The sequence below is a fragment of the Diplotaxodon limnothrissa genome, linkage group LG12 (assembly GCF_057381915.1).
Source record: "Diplotaxodon limnothrissa isolate DT_005_m linkage group LG12, D_limnothrissa_male_GT1.1, whole genome shotgun sequence".
NCBI lineage: Eukaryota > Metazoa > Chordata > Actinopteri > Cichliformes > Cichlidae > Diplotaxodon > Diplotaxodon limnothrissa.
Window position 1 is genome coordinate 30,020,557 of NC_140607.1, and position 19,976 is coordinate 30,040,532.

The 19,976-nt window shown below is 39.2% G+C and overlaps 1 protein-coding gene across 1 annotated transcript; it reads right to left on the minus strand.

Moving 5' to 3' along the window:
* Positions 1-17,199: 17,199 nt before the first annotated feature.
* On the minus strand, positions 17,200-19,596 carry gas1a (growth arrest-specific 1a). Its single transcript, XM_085368633.1, has one exon. The coding sequence runs from the start codon at positions 19,036-19,038 to the stop codon at positions 18,262-18,264; it is 777 nt and encodes a 258-aa protein (XP_085224759.1). The 5' UTR covers positions 19,039-19,596; the 3' UTR covers positions 17,200-18,261.
* Between the last annotated feature and the right edge of the window lie 380 nt (positions 19,597-19,976).

A 19,976-nucleotide genomic window follows, 5' to 3' on the forward strand; every position in this document is an offset into this window, starting at 1 on the left:
CAAACTAAAACTAAAAATTTTACACACTTGGTAAGAATATTTACACTTACTGGCCACTTCATTAGTTATACCTGTTTGAGAAATAGATAAGATAATCCATAAGCCAATCACACTGCAAAATCCCAGTGCATGTAGGTAAAACAACCTGCTGAAGTTCAAACTGAGCATCAGAATAGGAAAGAAAGGTAATTTAAGGAACTCTGAATGTCACATGGTTGTTATTGCCAGGTGGGATTTCAGAAAGTGCTGATCTGCTGGGATTCTCCCACAAAATCATCTCTAGAGTTGACAGAGGACGGAAAAAGAAAGAGAGGAAATATCCAGTGAGTAGCAGTTCAGAAAATGCATTGCTGATGTCAAGGGTCGAAGGATAATGACCAGACTGTTTCTAGCTGATAAGAAGGCAACAGTACTTGTTACAACTAAGATATGCAGAAGAGCATCATTGAATGCACAGCACACTGAACCTTGAAGCAGATGAGCCACAGCAGCAGAAAGCCACACTGGGTGCCATTCCTGTCAGCTAAAGACAAGAACGTAATGATCAACAGTTCAGGCTCGTGGTATAATGTGTGGGGGGTGTTCTCTTTACACACTTTTGGTCCCTTAGTACCAACTGAGCAAGGTTTAAATGGCACAGCGTCCATGAGTATTGTCACTGACAATGTCCATCTCTTTGTGACCACAGTGTCCCATCTTCTCATTGCTGCTTCCGGCAGAAAAACACATCATGTGAAAAAACTCAAATAATCTCAAAATGACTTCTTGAAAACAACAGTGAGTTCATTCATGCAACAATGTGATTCATGCAACAACCCTGAGGGCTGTTTGCAGCACCTTGCTGAATATATATGACAAAAAATAAGGAAATGAGGTTTACCAAATAAAGAATACCATGAGTGTGTATATGCAGTAAAGTAACATATTTTCATTTTCTGAGTCACATTAAAATAATCAATCAATCAATCAATCAATCAATCAATCAATCAATCTTTATTTATAAAGCACTTTTCATACAGAAAAAATGTAGCACAAAGTGCTTTACATAGTTAAATGCAGATCAGACACCTTGTCAGTTGAAAATACAACACAGGAAAACAATTTCTGGTCACATGTTTAGCATCTGGTTCTGAATCATTTAAATTATTAACTAATTTGAACTAATTGAGTGACTAGCTCCAGTTTATAAATCATCTATGTCTGATTGAAACTACAAAGGCACATGACAACATATTGAGAAGATCAAGATAACTTTGTATAACTTCTAAATTTCAACACGGAGTAAAAGGTAACCAGAAATTTTTTTTCTAGAACTCAGCAATCTGCACTGTCAAGCACAAACACCATTGGATATTAGCTTTTAATTAGCTTAGCTTTTAGGTGGTTTCAGGAAAGCTTTGATGACAAATCATGCATACGAGCTTGATCATTTGACTTTTAGCAAACAACTGGAAATCAGCAATGTTTTTACAATTATTTCTGAGAAGTTGTTGATCTGTAGTGTTTCACTTGTCACATAATGCAAACTGAGCCATGTCAGACAAAAGATAAATTGAGAAGGATTTTTCTATGGCCAAATTATGGCTTCAATTTCAGCTCTCAGCAAACGTAGCATGTCTGCACCTTACAACCAACAGAGCGAAGAAACATGCAGAACAGCCGATAGCAGCCAGCTGGCATATTCACACATAATCAGAATAAGTTAGAATTTTAAGATGCCCTCATAGGAGCATCTCAGCTCTATTAAGTGAAGACACACTAAATTAGAGAGAATTACTGTCATCATTAGGTTTAGATTAGCATCCTGTTAAATAAACTGGATCCAGTCATGATGGTGGCTTCCAAGATATACGAGCACCTGCACTTTAATCCTTGACAGGCATTTAACTAATTTTCACATTGATTCTCAAAAATAATGGATTGTATTATATATTTTATATATTATAAGATTCATAAATATTATTTATTTTAACACAGGTCCAAAAATGAAAAGATTTTTACTTTAATTAATGAAATACATAAAAAGTTGCAAGTTCCCACATTATAGAATCTAACGTTTTTATTTCCTATTAATTTTCTGTTGACCAAAGTCTGAGTTATTGGGCAAACTGCTACAGCCTTGGTGTTTAAACATTACCAAGAAAAATAAAGTTGTGACATTACAGAGCTACAAAAATGGAAAAGAAATAGAAAAAAGCAGAGACAGAAATGGAAATTCAATTTGCAGAGCTTTTATGAGGCAAGCTATCTAGCCAGTTCAACTTGAAAATCGCTCAACTAAAACACACATGGCATCAATGAAAATGGGCTTTATTTCAGGAAAATTGCCCCTTATATTTTAAGACAGACTTTTTTGCAAAAGCATTATTACTGAACGCACCAGTGAGTGTATTTTTACAATATCATTAACTTACAGTATGTTTTTTTCCCCCCTCAGGCTAAACAAATGCTGAACAAATGTTTTGGCTAAGCTCAGCCAGTGAGTATACACAGGTATCTCATTAGGATCTTTTCTTTGGCTGGTTAACCACCACCAAACATACACAGCTTGGCTTCATGCCTGCTAAAGAGGTACTAATGTTAAGATTAAACATTGTGGTTTACCCCTAAAATGAGGAGAGAGCAAGTGCGTGTACTCACGTGCACACACACACACACACACACACACACACACACACACACACACACACACACACACACACACACACACACACACACACACACTTCAAACAGCTCTGCTACTCAACCTGCCCTATAATGCTCTGCAATTAGCTTGTGTTTTGTTTGATGATGATCGCGTCTGCCCTGAGGCTGTTTCAGATACATGATGACAATGTCCAACTAACCTCATCCTACAATTCAATCATCCAGCTGCAGCCCTCGTTGTGACATGCCACATGTCTTATTAGCTGGCACAAAAAAAAAATTGTAAATGTTGCATTTCATCACAATTTTATTATAGTCTACCGCAACACAAACAAGTTACAGGTTCCCAGGTTGTATAAAAGAACATCAGCTCTTCACACTTCTTCTGATAGCCAAACCACAAACAAATGAATCAGAGGATGTTTCTCTACAGTGTTACACACTACAGTTAATGAAACTACATATTACATTAGAGTTAATAATAGTAAATAGAATTTGAAAGTGAAGGTTTTCTGTTAATTTATTAATTATCTTTTGTTTTGCTCGATTTTAATGATTTATGGTGAAAAGAAAAAACAGTCCCAGCCTTCCAGGGAGTGAATGAAGCACAGTCTTTTATTCTCCTCAAGCCGGAGACACAATTGCAAAGTACATTACTCTTTTTTTAAATTAACTTCGACATTTTTGTTTATTTTATTTCTACATTTAGGTATTCTATTACAGATGTTTTTAATTGGTCTTCAGGGCTATTTTTGGGAATCTGAACCCCGGATTAAAAAAAGGGATGTTACATATTTATAAGTTTATTTATAATGAATTGTAAATCAATATGTGTTGGACTTTGTTGCCGTCTTTATCAATGATTGTCGCACATTTCATTGGGAGTATGAGCCACAAAATTAAGATTTCAAATGAAGTTGTCAGAAGTTTTGCTCCTGTGTGACAGAGCCACCTGTCTGAGAGGCCCACTGAGAGGCTGAAGGCCAAATCTTCAGCAGCTTGTCAGATTCTATGATTAACATTCCTGGCCGGGACTCATTTAACAGCTCTGTCAACAGGTGGACACAGAGAAAGAGGCAGCACACAGACAGAATAATTGGAGGGAATTCTGACTCTGTCCTTCATCGCTGCTAATAATGAGACAGGTGAAAGAAGGAGCTCAACCTGTGAGTTTTCCTGCCTCTCCACCCCCTCCTCTCTGCACAGAGAGAACACAATAATTTCCATGTGAGCGTCCCCATATGGAAAACAAATAGAAAAAAAGTGTAACTTTTATTTACAAATCTAAGATAATAATCATTTTTCAGAGATTGTCTTTTTGATTCATGCTCAATGTTTATTATTATGTTGCAAGAAAAAAACAAAATGTTAAAGTGGGCTATTTTCTTCGTTAAATATCCTGTGTGACATTCAAAACATGTTACTGTATATTCTTTTTGTATTTCTTTTCCATAAAATAAAGTTTGTAGGTGTCAGAAAAGGAGACAAAGGTCTAACTGGTGGGGTCAGTTTGGAGCAGTTTCCTTGGCAAGGGGATTTTTTGCTTTTTGTTCCAATTTTTAAAAAAAGGGAGGTTTTTTTTCTTTCCAAGGACTTGGGGTTACAAAATGCTGTGAAAGCAACAGCTGTTGTTTCCTTTTCTCCGAACAAAGGCCAAGTACCCAGTGGAAGCTGATACGCCATTCAGGGGCAGTTGTAAACTGAAACGGGCACAGAGAAATGAGTCAGTTCTTCTCAAAGCCATGATAATTTGCTGCTTCAGGCAAAGATGGTTCAGTGTGAAGAGGATATGAAACGGCACTCTTTTTCGTTTCAAGTGTTAATCGGGGGGGGGGGGGGGGGGGGGGGGGGGGGGACAAAAAAAGTTACGAAACTTGCGTGCAGAATCAGACGGAATGCTTAATTTATTCAGCTAGGCTGCCAACAAGGAGGCACCAAACAAATGAGTGAAGAAAAGCACAGAAAGTGAGGCGCACAAATGAGAATTTCCCAAATTGTGTTGTGGTCGTACTTCACAGCTAATAATTTGGGGGGTGAGGGGTCAGGGGGAGGGGGCTGTATGTCTCCAAATCAAAAGGGTGCCATTTTCATTTTGCAAATAAACAAACTTTTTTTTTTTTTCCCAGAGGTTGGCATTGCAAATCTGGAACTGATTATCTGGTTCATAAATTCCACTGGAATGCTTGTAATAAAGCATTGAGAAAGATATTTTACTGCTGCAGCAACACTGCCTTAACTTTATCCTGATTGTTCAAGTCAAACTGTGAAAAAATAGCTTTACAGCATAAATGATGCAATCTCTCAGACTTCTGCCTGAGGTGCAGCCGTAGGTCAGACACTAATCTAAATATTTATATCCTTCTCTCTACAAATCCAGTTTGGGGGAGGGGGTTGTTTGACTGTCTCAGTAAATACTTATGTGGCTCAAAGTCAAACAGAAGTCTATAATTCTCTACTGTGTTGCCACGTCGGACCACGCCAGCTAAATTAATTTTTGAACCCGACCACAAGCTTGACACAAGTGTTGTAATAGTTGTTTTTAGTAGAGGAGTCCACGGGCTTTCAGAACAATAGACAAATGTGGCGGGTATTTGAAGCTGCACTGTGGAATTGAAGGGAAACAATATCTATTCCTACTTGAGAGAGAGAGGGAAGAAATATTTGTGCTTCTCTGGAGCGCTTCGGGGACGTCTTATCACCTGTTTCAAACAACTTGGGCATTCTCGAAAACATGAGGGCCTAGGATAGATGCCACTGACTTAATTCAGCTGACAGTCGCTTGATAATGTACTGGGTTCTCTGATTGTCTTATAGAAGCGTATATGTCTATATTGCTTTCCTATTTCCATATATTTTCTGGAAATATTATGACATTTTGAGAAATGACTAGCATTCTTGCCTGGAGTTAGACGGGGATATTTTTTTCCACTGTCATGCAAATACTGCATCATGTTTTCTCATAGCACATCATATTGACACTGACTCCTAAAAATGCTGCCATTATGTAATTCTGTCATATTTTGATCACATTGTAAGTAAAGAAATGAGATTCTATTTATGGAGCACTTTTCTCAGACATGTTGTCACAAAGCACTGTACAATCAACATGATAAAGACTATATTGATATACTTCAATCAGAACTAATATAAAGAGTTGAGTATGGATTTACGCAGGCCTGAAGAAGAAAGAGAAAGCACATAAACTGTGCAGTCAATTCTCATGTAAAGCAGATGGATGATTTTTTAAATTAAAAAAAAAAAAGCCACAGTCACTGTCAGTAAAAAGCAAATGCAAAATAAATAAAGCTGAGTGCTTGCTGGACCATAATCAAATGCATCAGGGGAAGTTGCTGCAGAGGAAGTGCATTGGAAGGCTGGACCCCGAGCACTGGGATTACCATCATCATTTCAGTCAAAGTTTCTATAGTTTGAAAGACATTTGTTTCCTTGGAACAAATTACCAGATGTTAACAAAGTGTTGGACTCCTCAGTGCTGCGAGCATTCACATTAACAAGAGGAAACCCTACAATAAGCCTGTGGTGGTCATAAACATGCTTCTAGAGCTCGATGGAGGATTCCACGCTGTATGTTTAATGTTATTGTTACGGCCCTGGGCCGGCTGCATAGTTTTGTTATTGAAAAGATAGACCACCGACTCTGTCAGCACTGTGCTTTACCGTATAGAATGCAAATTATTTGTTACTGTAGACCCACCATGAAGTCAGCTGGTGTTCGACAAGACTGTATGCTCTCATCTACATTGTTCAACATCTTCCTGGAAAGGATAATGGCAGAAACCCTGGAAGATCACACAGCCCTATTAGTAAGGGGAGGGCAAATCACCAACTTGTGGTCTCCTGATGATGTTGCCAGAATGGCCAAAATTGAACAAGAGTGGGAACTGATGTCAGACTCGACCTCAAACATCTGTAAAGTTTGGGATGAAAATAAGGAAAGGGAAAACCGAGCCGATGACAAACACCAAGTACGATAGTGAACATCTAGTTCCAACTTAGAAATTGTATCCTGTGAACCATTTTAAATATTTACTCTCTGTCAGAAATCTTAATTTGTCTTTGACAAAAGACAAATTAGTGCAAGACTACAAAACTGCACAAACAACATGATCCTGGGCATATCATACACGGATCACATCATAAACTATGATGATAATAATACTGAGGAGTTGCCATGGGAGACCTTCGCAGAGACTTTTGTTGCAAGTCAAAATCCATTATTTACATATACTAAAATCCAACTCTTTCTCACTCCCAGGTTTTCACAATTAATTATGTCTGAAATCCTCCTAAAGTTTGTTCAGTGTTCTAATAGCAGCTACCTTAGCTGTTAATGAGAGCACTGCAAAAACTCAAAATCTTACCTCAAAATCTTGAAACTAGAGAAAAACTAGATAATTTTCACTTGTTTCATTGGCAGATTTTTTTACTTATTTCAAGGTAAACTGTCTCGTATTAAGTGAAAAAAGTCTACCAATGAAACAAGTGAAAATTATCTAGTTTTTCTCTAATTTCAAGATTCACTGTCTTGAAACAAGTTCATATATCATGGAATGTTGCTTTGTAGCTGATTTTGTCTTATTTTAAGTGTAACGAGATATTTTGACTAGAAATAAGACAAATATAATTGGTAAGATTTTGAGTTTTTGCAGGAGCACGTGGCTGGTGCTGTGCGAAATTATTTTTGCAAATGAACATTAAATCTGAGAACATTTTTTAGTCTCAATTAGTGTCTGGGAATCTGTTTTATTTTAAAACCCTACAAGATTTAGCAATATATTTATGGGCAAATATGAAAGCATGCAATACATTTAATTTGAAAAGCAGCTTTAAAATGAACATTTTTCTCCTGCTAGAGTGGAGCCACAAGCTACTTTTATTTTTGTTTTAATCTTGTGACATGTGTGTTCAGGTAATGTGTTTTTTTAAGTAGAGGGTTGGAGGGCTACAGTGGATTTTGCCCTCTCGGAGGTTTAACGGAGTGTCTACCTTGAGTGCTGCCAGCTCTGAACTGTTTCCTGCTGTTTGTTTAATCCACACCAGGGGCCTCAGTCCTGAAATAACATTATCATCTCATTACACATAAAAAAACACATTTGAAAAAACCCCAGTAGTTAGCGGTTTCATGATTTTTGGCATTACGGGAAGGCCACGTAATCAAAGACTTATTTTACCTGTTAAATTGGGACAATTTTCATGTAGTACTTTGTCTTAGAAGATATAGTAAGTTTAACATCGTTTCACGTTTTGAGAAATGCGCTTATATTCCATACTGAATGAACACACAGATGCAGCTCAGGTTACCACAGTGTTTAAGAAAAAAATGTGGAAAAAAGGGAAACAGCTTCCTCACGAATAACAAAATCATCCTAGAAGTAACAATTCACAATTCATGTGAAATGTAAAAACTAATTGTGGTTTCACACAAAACAAGAGCCTTTCTTGTTTTATGTAATGCTTCTGTCTCACTAACAAAAACTCACACTTCCATGCCTTTTCACTTTCGCTCTCAATCTGGCTTTCCCAGCAATACCCTCCCCCAAAGCATGCACACACATACCCACACACACAAATGCACACGTGCACACACGTCTTTGTTTCTTGCTTTACTCTCCATTGGATGCCCCGCCTCCTCCTGCCGTTTCTGCTGTGTCCTTAACATGACATATGAGCAGCTCAGGAAAAGACTCAGTCAGCTTTCTGTCTTCACTAGGGAGCTGCTAATCTGGATTTCCATGTGATGAGAAAAAGCCTTAAAATGAGCCAAGAAAAGAACCGTGGTAGAACAGTTCTAGCTTTTTGTTATGTTACTTTTACATGCATGACCAGTTTACTTTCAAAGTTCATAACCGTTTATGCATTTATGCATTCACCATATGTTTCTGCATATTTCCAATGCTTGGACTGCCTTGCTGCATGTGAGGATTATCTTGTCTGTAACCCTTCATGCTTTAGCGTTGCTTTGTCGTGAGTGCTTCTATTATGTTGAAGCAGGTTAACAAGCTTCACGAGTGCACTATCCTAAACACATGGAGAACAACTCAAATGAACGCCAAAACAATGAAGACACATCTGAAAACCTTCCTGTTACATCATGAACTGAAGAACAAAGAGTGCTCTATTAATGACCCTGAATGACCAGTCGTGCCCTCAGTTGGTTTGGTAAAGCAGACCATTGTGTTTACAGCAATTGCACATCATTATGTGTTTAACTCATGTGAACCCAGTTTATTGCAGACTCATCGTCTTTTCTCTCTTTTTATACCTTCAGGACACAATTTGAGTTTGAACTACGGGAAGAGATATCAGTGCCGTAGGACTCATTTTTTTAAAATGAGATGATAGTGGTGTGGACGTTAATAAGAAGTTTAAGAACAAAACAAAAACCAAAAAAAAAAAATCCTCGTTTGTTTACTTTGTACATTTCCCTTTAAATCAAATAATTGCTTCCTGTTCCAAGTTATAGACGGCACTTCTTTTGCTCCCACTTGTTGGACTTCAAACAGAGACGTCCTCTGCTCTGAACCTCTTTTAGCTGGGGTGAAGTGCAGCCTGCTGAAGGCTTTTGGGTGTGTTTGCTCTTGGGATTTCACTTGAAGATGTTTACAAATGCCTCTGCAGGAAGCACAACAGGAAGAAAAGAGATCAAACCCTGTGTTTTCAGTGACACACTGAGCTTATATGGATCATTTCACTAATCTGTTGGATAAATAAGAATTTATTTTCACTGAGAATTGTTTGTATACAGACAAAATAAATATATCAAGAAGCTAAAATGCATCGTGATACTTCTGAGATATTGTATGTTATATAAAAGAAAAACATTTTCAAGCTTATATACTATCACTACCTTTCATGGCTCCCTCTGTCCTATGCCTGGTTTTGCATTAATTACTCTGAAGCCTCCTGTTTTTGTTCTAGTTAACAAAACCACATCAACTCACTCTGAACAATATATTTATGACCTACAGTCTGTACCGAGGTTGTTCTGCATGCGCTCACACCGCCGCCTTCACCCCTCTGTGAAAAGAGGGGGAGTATAAAAGAGGAAATGAATGTGTGAGGGATGAATACGTGGCCCTAGGGGTCAGCTTAATGGAGTGAGACCCCAGCCCCTATTGACTTCCACTGCCAAACTATTAACTCCTCACAACTCCCAAGCAACAGCCTCATTATTCATTTCAGTGTGAAAGCAGATTTCCTGTTTATATATTCTGTGATGTATATTTGTGTTTTGTTAGCAGAGGCATCATTTTCCAGAGTAGGACCATATATTGGCTTTGAAACCATAAGAATTGGTATAAAAATCAGTTTTTTGGCACATCACTGTGGGTTTGAACAACTATGGTCACACAAACTGTCCCACTGAAGTCAAATCACTGAAAACAACTGCTTCACAGTCAAGATGATGGTATTTCTCACTAAAATTGATTATGTCTGATATAGTAAATTTTCTTAAATAAAGTCCATATCTGTCTATTTTAATTGCATTAAAAAAATACTTCCAAAGTCTACTGTCACTGATGGGTGTCTTACGGGTGTAACTGATACTTACTGTATTATTAGAATGTCCTGATTAATTGCTTGGCCTATATCTTTCAAGCAAAGAGTGGATTGCAATGGAAGCTTTGTTAATGTGATAAGATTCTTGCCCGTGCTAAGCTCCCCACACTTGTTATTTTCTTGTCAGTCAGCCTCTGACATTACATTACCTTCGCTGATACTCAGCATCACAGCAGCAAACATGTCTCAGCTGAAAAACATGTGTGGCTCCAAAGTACTAAAGTGCTCTCAGCAGGACATTTTCTTCGTGTTTTCAGCTGGCGAAAAACACTTTGGTGGCCAGAGTCCCCTAGCATCCTGGTAGAACATAAGATTTAATATAGCACTACTTCTTTTGGAAAAAAAGTAAAGCTCAAGTCAGAATTCCACTCTGCTTCAGACATCCACTACATTGGATAGGACTATGTAGATGGGACTTTGAAAGGGAAATGGGTCAAAAGACCCTTTCAGTGATGGTTTCATCAGTCTCTTAAATATCTGTCTGTCAGACAAACTTCGCATAATTTTTTACACTAAAATTCCTCACAGCCTCATTCAGACATACCCACAACACCATGCACAAAAAGCTTGTGGCAATAAGGAAAAAAATGAATACACTTCTACTACAAGTGTGGATACATAGGAAGCAGCGATTTCTCTGCAGGAAAACAACTTCAGACACTGTTGCAATCTTCACATGTCATGCCTTCTAAGATGTTGCTAGAGATAAGAATCCCACCAACTTATGTATGTGTGTTTGCGCGTGCGCGCGTGTGTGCCGTGAGAGTATATGGGGTGTTATCAATAACAAATGAGAAGGGTATGTTTCTTTAAGACAAGCCCATAAATGGTGGCCCGGTCACCACCTCCTTCATTCTGAAGGGGCTAGCTGCAGTTTGAGTTTTCCTTGGCGGGTCAAGCCTGCCATTGAAGTCTGAATGGGCTGCCATGGCAGATTACACTGCACAGCTGTCCCCCTACCGTGGAAATTAAGTTATGCCCCGTGTCAGCAAGTTTTGTATTTTCCACTCTAGTCCCCGCCCATCCCCCCTTTCCTCTCCCTGTCTCCGCTTCTTCCGTAAATTGTGGAGGCCCCTAAAAAGTGCATAGCTTGAGGGTGTGTTTGGAGGAATGGATAATCATGCAAGGAAAAAAATATGAAAAACCTCTCTATTTAACTAGGAAAGTGAAGATTATGATTTCCTCCAGCATACTTCCACTATGAGACACACTGTTGGTTGCTAATGAAATTATCTGCATACACACCCCACCTACACGTGTGTAAACAAAAAGACAAGCAGGCAAACAGAGCCAGCGCTGACTCGTTGTCTCAGTGCTTCTTGGACTGTGTCCTGCTGCACTTGTGGCCTCTGCCTTGTGTTATGTTTATTTGTGGGTCAAGTTGTTTGTGTTGTGGTCAAAGTGAAAGGCAAACACTTCAGCTCCTCCAGTGATGTGTGAACAAGCAAGGAACGTCCCCCTAGCCTGCAGAGCAGCTGGACCCGCTAGCTGAAGAAAGCTGAAGGGCCACTGGAGCCATACAAACAGATAGTAGTAAACTGTTAAATGTGTCAACTAGAGGACTATTACTGAGTAATTAACTCCACAAATCACGGTATATTTGAGGACAGTGGATGATCATTTGTTTCCAGAACTGTTCAGATAACAAAAGAATGCCCAAAATAAACAATAAATCAACATTGCTTGAAGCTGCTTTCCAGACACAGTTAGACACAGAAGCCTGTCCAGATAGGCAGAAAAGAAAAACAGATTTAGTTTTATTAACAACTCTATAAGGCTTGGCTACAATGCACTTGAATGTGTTCCAATACACAGCATATAAAAGGTGGATGTAACCATCTTGACATCACCCACTGCACTCTGATTTTGAAGACCCAGCTTTATCTTCATGGATACCAGTAGCTTGTGTATTTGATAACCCAAAGGAACCATATTTGGATGTGAGAAGGGCTAAGTTATAGATAATGGGGGTAACCTAGATCAGCGGTCCCCAACCCCCGGGCCTCGGACCGGTACCGGTCCGTGAGTCGTTTGGTACCGGTCCGCGAGAGTTGAGGTTCAGGTGTGAAATGTATGGTTTTCAGGGTTTTTATTGGTTTTCAGCGTTATTTTGTTATCGCTTTTATCGTTAACTCGGTTTTCCTGGGTCTTTTCACGTGTGTTATGAATAAATCTTCTTTTTTTCGGTACCAGTACTAGTTTTATTTTGTTGTATTAATCCGCGACACTTTAAAGGCCGGTCTGTGAAAATAATGTCGGGCATAAACCGGTTCGTGGCGCAAAAAAGGTTGGAGACTGCTGACCTAGATTACTAAGGCACATCCACAAAGTATACAGATGCACTGCACAGACAACCAATCATGTTAAGTCTAAGATGATTCCTCCAATAGGCCACAAGCTCAGTAAAGTGGTGAAGTTCATTGATTTGAGCTAGCTGAGGTGCACCTATCGGCTTCGGCCACTTGTGTCTGCACCAACTTGTCACCCAAAGTGGCAAACCCCCCAAATATTTGGGAGATTTGAAGCCAGCCTCAAGTGGCTATTCAGGGAACTACAGGTTTGGACAGTCCAGCACTGACTTAAATTTTATCTTCCCAAGGGTTCTCGATTGCATACGTCCTATAACCATGCATGGACTTTTCTTCTGAGATACTTGATATTATTTTTAGAGCTTTTTCATTTGCAAATAAATGTTGAAATAACAGCTGCTGATTTCTTGTGAGGACTTTCTGACTATACGTGTGGCAAGAGACTACTTTTCGAATATTTTATTTCGTTTTGTCAGTGTCCAAACACTAATGTTTACTCACGTTGTGTTTAAACTTAGTAGTAATACCATATCCAAAGCAGGTTTTTTTTTTACAAAGTAACAACATTGGTATACTCACTCTATGCTGCTTTATGACTTTACTTTGACAGTGACTCACTTCCTCTACAAAAACCATGAACATTTCATTGTTTCATTGTAATCAAATGTTGATTCCAAGACATTGTAGGATGCCTCCAAAATCTTATCAGTCCTGTTGAATACATAGGTATTGGGATTTTTTTTATTCATTGCATACTCAGTGGATGTAAGTTGTGTGCACTTCAAGCCTTAAAAACACACTGAAACCATCCAGTGGCTTTCTTTTCTTTTGCAGCTAAACCACTAAGGGTGTTTTTTTTCTTTTGCATCATCTTTTAGATTTTTCCAACACTACACCAGCCTGCAGTACAACTAACAAAACCAGTGTGAAACACTTTGTGACCTTCTTTTAGAGACCCTCAACAGCAACATATTAAACAGTGAATATATCAAATGGCTGCCACAAACAGTCAGGTAGCAAGGCGTTCTCTTGGTGACAGTGGGATTAGTGCTGCAGGTTTTCTCTCAGGACCCAAGGAGCTGCGCGGCAGCTTGAGTAACTGGATTACAGGCCTTTTTCTCATTTCAAAGGGTTGTGAACTCAGCAGAGGTCTTGCATGATGAAATCAAAGTGGCAGCTGATATAGAACAGAGAAAAATAACAAGGGTTTCCTGAAAGTCTCCTGGCATCAGCAACACAGCTAATGAGAGAGATGCAAAATCAATGATCTTTGCTATGCTATGTGACTGGCGTCTCCTGAAAAGAACTTCAATTCAGAGAATCCCCAACCAAAGGCAAAGAGGAGAGCATAACCAGGAGAGCTGAAATAACTTACAACACAAAAACAAATTCCAAGTAAGGATGAAAAGGGAACAACTAACACCTATTTTAAACCATCTTTTTAGCAAATGCCTAAGCTTTGGCTGCAGCACAGAGGGAAGTCAAGGTGGAGTCCACTCCATCAGATACCCTTTGGTAACTTCAAGGGATTATTTCCAAATCCTTTCAAATGAACTTTCCATCTCAGTGCCTCCTCCTCTGTCTCAGCCATTCCAACTGTCCAGTCGTTTTTACATCACTTTTTGCACAAACCTGTATGGAGCCAAGGCCAAACCAAATGCCTCTGAGAAAAATGGTGAGGGAACGTCCAGAGGGAAGACCCCGCTTCAAGGTTTTAAAAGGCATTAAGCAATTGTTTTTAATTGATGTTAAAATCAGGCACTAGGACTTTTACAGGTACCGGCACTTTTATGGATTTTAACTACCGGCAATTTGTTGGAATACAGTCAGTGTTGAAAAAAAAAAAAAGAAAAGAAGGAAGGATACACTTTAGCCCTTCCAAACCTTTTTAGAAAGACCGAAAGAATTGTTAAAAAAACACACTGACACATCGTGTTTTTGACTTAGGGTTATTAAAGGTGAAACTAAACAGGCTGCATGCAGGTTTTCCATTTATCTCTCCATGAAAAAACACAACCGGTGCCAAGAATCAACTGAAAACACTGCTAGGAAAAGTTGACTTAAGGTCATGTGTGTGTGTATATATATATATATATATATATATATATATATATATATATATATATATATATGTGTGTGTGTGTGTGTGTATATCCCTAAGAGTTATAAAGACTTCTTTTAATTCAATGTGGGAAAAAAATAGGACGAAAAACAACATAACAGTATATATATATATATATATATATATATATATATATATATATATATATATATATATATATATATATTTGTAAGAATTATTATCAGTTCTATTAAAGGCAGCCAAACATCAAATCTCCAGCATCAGTGGTTGAGAGGTTTGCTCCTTGTAAACATTGTGCTGTGATAAGCATGAGGTGAAGGGGCGAAGTGATCTGCATGGGGTGTAGTGTGGGCCGTTTTGTTCAAGAGGCCAAAGAAACAGAGCTTGGAAGTGAACTGAGCTCACTGAAGCAAAGTTGATGGCAGAGATACCTTACACATTCTCAAAGAGCTGGAACACAAACAGCCACAGTTTGTAAATTAAACCCAAAACCACCACCACCCCACACCCAACACACACACACACACACACACACACACACACACACACACACACACACACACACACACACACACACACACACAGACAGTGCTCTATGTATGCTGAGGACGACAGAGAGCAAGAGAGGAGTGTTTAACGACAGAATCAGCTGTGATAACTCTCCATTTCTGAGGCACTTTTTGTGGCTGGTTAATTTATTTAGTTTAACTACAATAATCCTTTAAAACCACAGAAAAAATAAATAAACTTTGGCTTGTGAGCTAAACACTATGAAATATATTCAAGCCCTTGTCGTACATCACTTCCATTTTCTGACAAGCAGGCAACTTTCGTGAGATTTTTTGCACTTCATTCATCCATTCACACACACTGCACATTATTATAGCCTAATCAACGCATGCTGCGCCTTTTCTAAGTGCTGAAACTGCCTGAACAAATGCGAGAGGCAAAAGAAAGACAAGGAGGAGGAGGAGGGGAGGACAGGCTGGGCTACAGAGCTATTCTCCTGCCTGGAAAGCTTCATGCACGGTGGATCACATTACCGGCACTGCAAGAAACTGACAAGGTATTTCGTTTAGGCGCTACGGGATCTGGGGAACTCTTTGCAAGCAGCAAATATATAGACAGCATATTTTTTCTGCCTAATGTCAATTTTTTTCTGCAATATCTAAAAGATTGCAAGTAATCTTTTCTTGCATTAATGCTGTATTCTTGTAATTTACTTAAAGCTTAGGTATCAAAGTAAACAAAGCAGGTAAAAAATAAAATTAAAAAACATCTTCAAAAATACACAGGGCACATTACATGCATATTCAAGATAAAACACCCCTCACTAGGCTTGTCATGTGTTTTCTTCTTCTGCTGTTCTTCTTACAGTGGAGGTTTGAGACCCAAGCGGCAGCAGATCGTTCCCACATGCTTCCCCGTCGTTCGGCTCTCCAGAGGTGTCAAGCCAGCCTGAAAGAATGAAGTGCCTCCCCATTGTGCTACCCAACTATTATGTGCTTAACATTTCCATGACAAAGATGCCACTCGACTTCTCCTCCATCCATTCAGCTAGAGTACTCTTGTCCCCCCTCTAATAAAACATTTTGCAGCAAATCACTGATTCAAAGTTACCCAAAGCTGACCGGAGAGGCGTGGCAGATTTGCAATATCTCTTGCAAAAAATATTTCTGCAAATAGTACTACTACTAATGATAATTGAGCTTACAGTGCATACCCCCACACATGTGATATTCAAATTAAAAGGTCAATAAGTATAATTTCTGTTAATTTTGTGGAACTGAAGCTAATTAATGAATAGTCAATACGCTTTCGCTACATGACTTAAATATGCCAGTAATGTCACAATGACATGACTTTAAATAAAAAATAACAACAGCGTAATAGTCAATGTTTCTGATATGGTAACGTGTTAGTTTTAAGCAATGCTTAGGCTTGAATATAACGCTAATCTAAAAAATAAATCATATGACTGTTTGTAAAGTGTCCTTAGTAGAAAAAAAGAATATAGACTGTGATTTTAACAGCCAGTAAATTCTGACACCTGAGTTTAGTGCCCTCGGGTGTTGTTGGAGGGAGAGGGTGTTTTGTTGATTTATGGCGACAGTTGCTTTTGACAACAGGCAGCTAAATCAAGACATAGCAGGTCATTAGACTATCAGTCAGCAGAAGAAGCTGGCCTGCATTTAGTTGAGTTTACCGTCATCTCACAAACTGAAGTTGGGAAATGTAGGTTTGTTTCACAGTTGCATTTGGCTTTAAAATGAAACTATTAAGGTTTGATCACTATTATGAGACAAAAATCTTAAAACAAAAATGGAATCAGCTCAACCACAGCCCTGAGTTTTTTTACCAAATCACTTAACATTTTATTATTATACTAAATAAACTGAATACAGCTTCTTAATAGCAACGTATGTAGCTATAGATCAATGTCTAATCAAAATGTGCCCTTTCAACCTTTATTATTATGCAAAGGTGAAAAGGATTTATAGAAATAAAAATACCACTGTGCAAAATAAAAATTTTATTTACTTATTACAGAAAAGTAGGTATAAAACAAGTCACTCCAAACTGATGTAACTTAAAGGTGGAGGGGTGTCATCTGGGGATTGTTTTTTAAAAAAAAGAACTGATACTTTTCTCTTTTCATAGTGGATTTTGTTACTGTTCAATCTGATACTGATCAAAGAATTGTGTGATAATGGTCATCAGACTCCATGTCACTTTTATCTGAGTTAAGGCACAATACCGTATAGGAAGTAATGTTGCAAAATTAACACTCACAGTCAAGAATGATATCTTCAAGTTTCCTTTATGCCTTCTATAAAGGTATATCATTAAGGCAGTCATACAGTGGATTTAGACATTTCTTTTTTCTGGGCTATAAACAGTGAATAAATCATCTCATAGCCTAAAACATATAAGATTCTCTGGGGGGGGGGAATCTATATAGGCTATACAAATATATACAATGTACACTATATTCAGTCAAAGAAAAACCAAAAAAACTTCCCTTTAAAGCTGGAATTCTCGGTGTTTATTCACATGATGGTGATTTGGATGTAACTAGGTGGTATGTAATAAATTAGGCTACAGCTTTACTTTAACACCTAATCTATTTACACTGGATTCCAACATTAAATATGTGTAAATCAAATGAATCAGCCTGATGCCAAGGGGCAATGGCCTGTCCTAAAATATGTTCACACACACGCACACAAAAAGATTGGCAGTGCAAAGCATATATTGATTATACTGATACCATTATACTGTTACCAAAACAAGCCAACTCTTTCTCTTTTGTGACAACTTTACTATCAGTCTGTGACAGAGAAAGTGGGCATTTCTATTTAGCTTATCACACAAACAAAACACAACTGCGGAGTCATAAGTGGTGTGGTTTGATAAGAGAAACAGTTTAGATATCTTTCTGGCCTCATTTGCATAGAAATATCCCGATTTGATATCCTTCAGAGTCTTAAACTCGTTTCAAAGAAGGTTTACTTGCGCCAAAAGCACTCCCCTTTAATCTTTGAGGCTCTATACTTTCACTATAGAAGCAGGTCAAGGAGTGACAAAAGTTTAGATTGCCTTTTATCCGGACAATAGACGGGGCAGTTTGTGAAACGGGGATTAAAAGAGGGGTAAAAGAGCTAAAACGGGTGGCAGCAGGGTCAAAACATACTGGGCAGCTGGGAGAGAGGCTCCGCTCTCTGGTTCTTCTGTATAATCCTTATACCCGTCTTCGTCATCTTCGTAGGACCCACTAGCCTCATATCTATCGGGCCTTTCGAAGCATAACGCCTTCATGCTGTTCTTGACAAACTCACAGATGGCCCTTTCTGTGCCATCACATACACACGTTTCCAGCTGCTGACCCTTCGGTATTTTACGCATGTTCGCGATCACATTTAGGCATGCGTTTGTGCACACTGCCCCGCTGAAAAGTTTCCCGCAGTGTTTCAAATACTCGTGCATAGCCGAGCTGCACTGAGGGTCTCTCTCGCACTGGTGCCGGGCTTCCGTGCAACCGGTGCTGGTAGTCCTTGGCAAGCAGGGCTCTATGGCCCGTTTGGTATTTGTGCACATCGAATCGCGGCCGCAGCTGCAGTCCTCCAGAGCCGGCCCGCTTTTAGTCAGATTGAGCTGGATGAGCGAGGCGATGCAGTGGCTGGGACACTTCTTCTTCTCCCCACTCAACACTGGTTGACAAGCGCGAATGTAGTGTTCGTACGCGTAGTTGCATTCAGCCTCGCTTTGGCAGTTCATGATGGCTTGCCAGCATATCAGTCGCCGACCATGGGACGGCGAAGCCAAGGATAAGTAGCCAAAAAACAAAATCAAGCAGCCAAGAGGCCAAACAGTTCTGCAGACGCTCTGTACCAGTGCACCATTGTACCAGTTTGCCATTGTTATGGCTGCAAAGAAAAAGAAACGATAAAACTCACAGCCGTGTCATATGTGAAACTTCTACACTACTTCCATGGATATTGTCTTCGTTGGATAATTTTATTATATAATGTTATTATTCCGAGGCAGATGGTGTGTCATAGGCCCGTGTGTAGGCGTTCAACAGGCTGGCAATGCGTAATCCGGGCTCCATAAACCCGTCAGTGCTGATCCACTTGAGCCGGATTCTTGAGCGAACTATCTGTTATCCGTACATGATTGGGATGGAAACTGAAACAGTTACTTAAAGTAAAATACACAGCAAAAAGTTGTCCATAAGAGTTTCTGCAGCGTCTCACTCCATGGCAGTGTTTCGGGGCTCAGCGATTCCCCGTTGCGTTCCCTTGCGGATCTCCACCAACTAGCCAAGCGAAGTCCCGAGTACGTGGACTGCACCGGGTCCTTAAGCAGTCCGTGTGCGCACGGAAGTGCCAACAAACAGTGCACGGGGAAAACAACAATCCTTGTGGGTCGCAAAGTGGTCCTCTACTCTCTCCCCTTTGACCATTTGTCTTTCGGTTATTCAGCCCCCTCAACATACATTAGCGAAGTGGCTCTCATTGGCTCGTCACTTGTGGGTTTCTACGTAGCGGTGGGCGGGAGCTGAGGGTGGGAGGAAGATGGTCTTGGGAAACAACTTCAGATTGATGCTTTGGAGAGAAGATTTAGTAAAGGCAACGGTGTTCTCAATTATCCAGAGAAATTATTTTAAGACCCTTTTCTATGCTCACTCAACTTACAAAATCACGTGACAGCAGCTTCTAAAGGAAATCCAAGTTTTTCAGGGAAATTATATTTCCCTGAACAACTTATCAACAACTTTGATTAGTCTTTTTAATTTCAAATTTCCGGTATATTGGTACCCATGATTTTTTTCCCCCCATTAGGACATGTAGAAA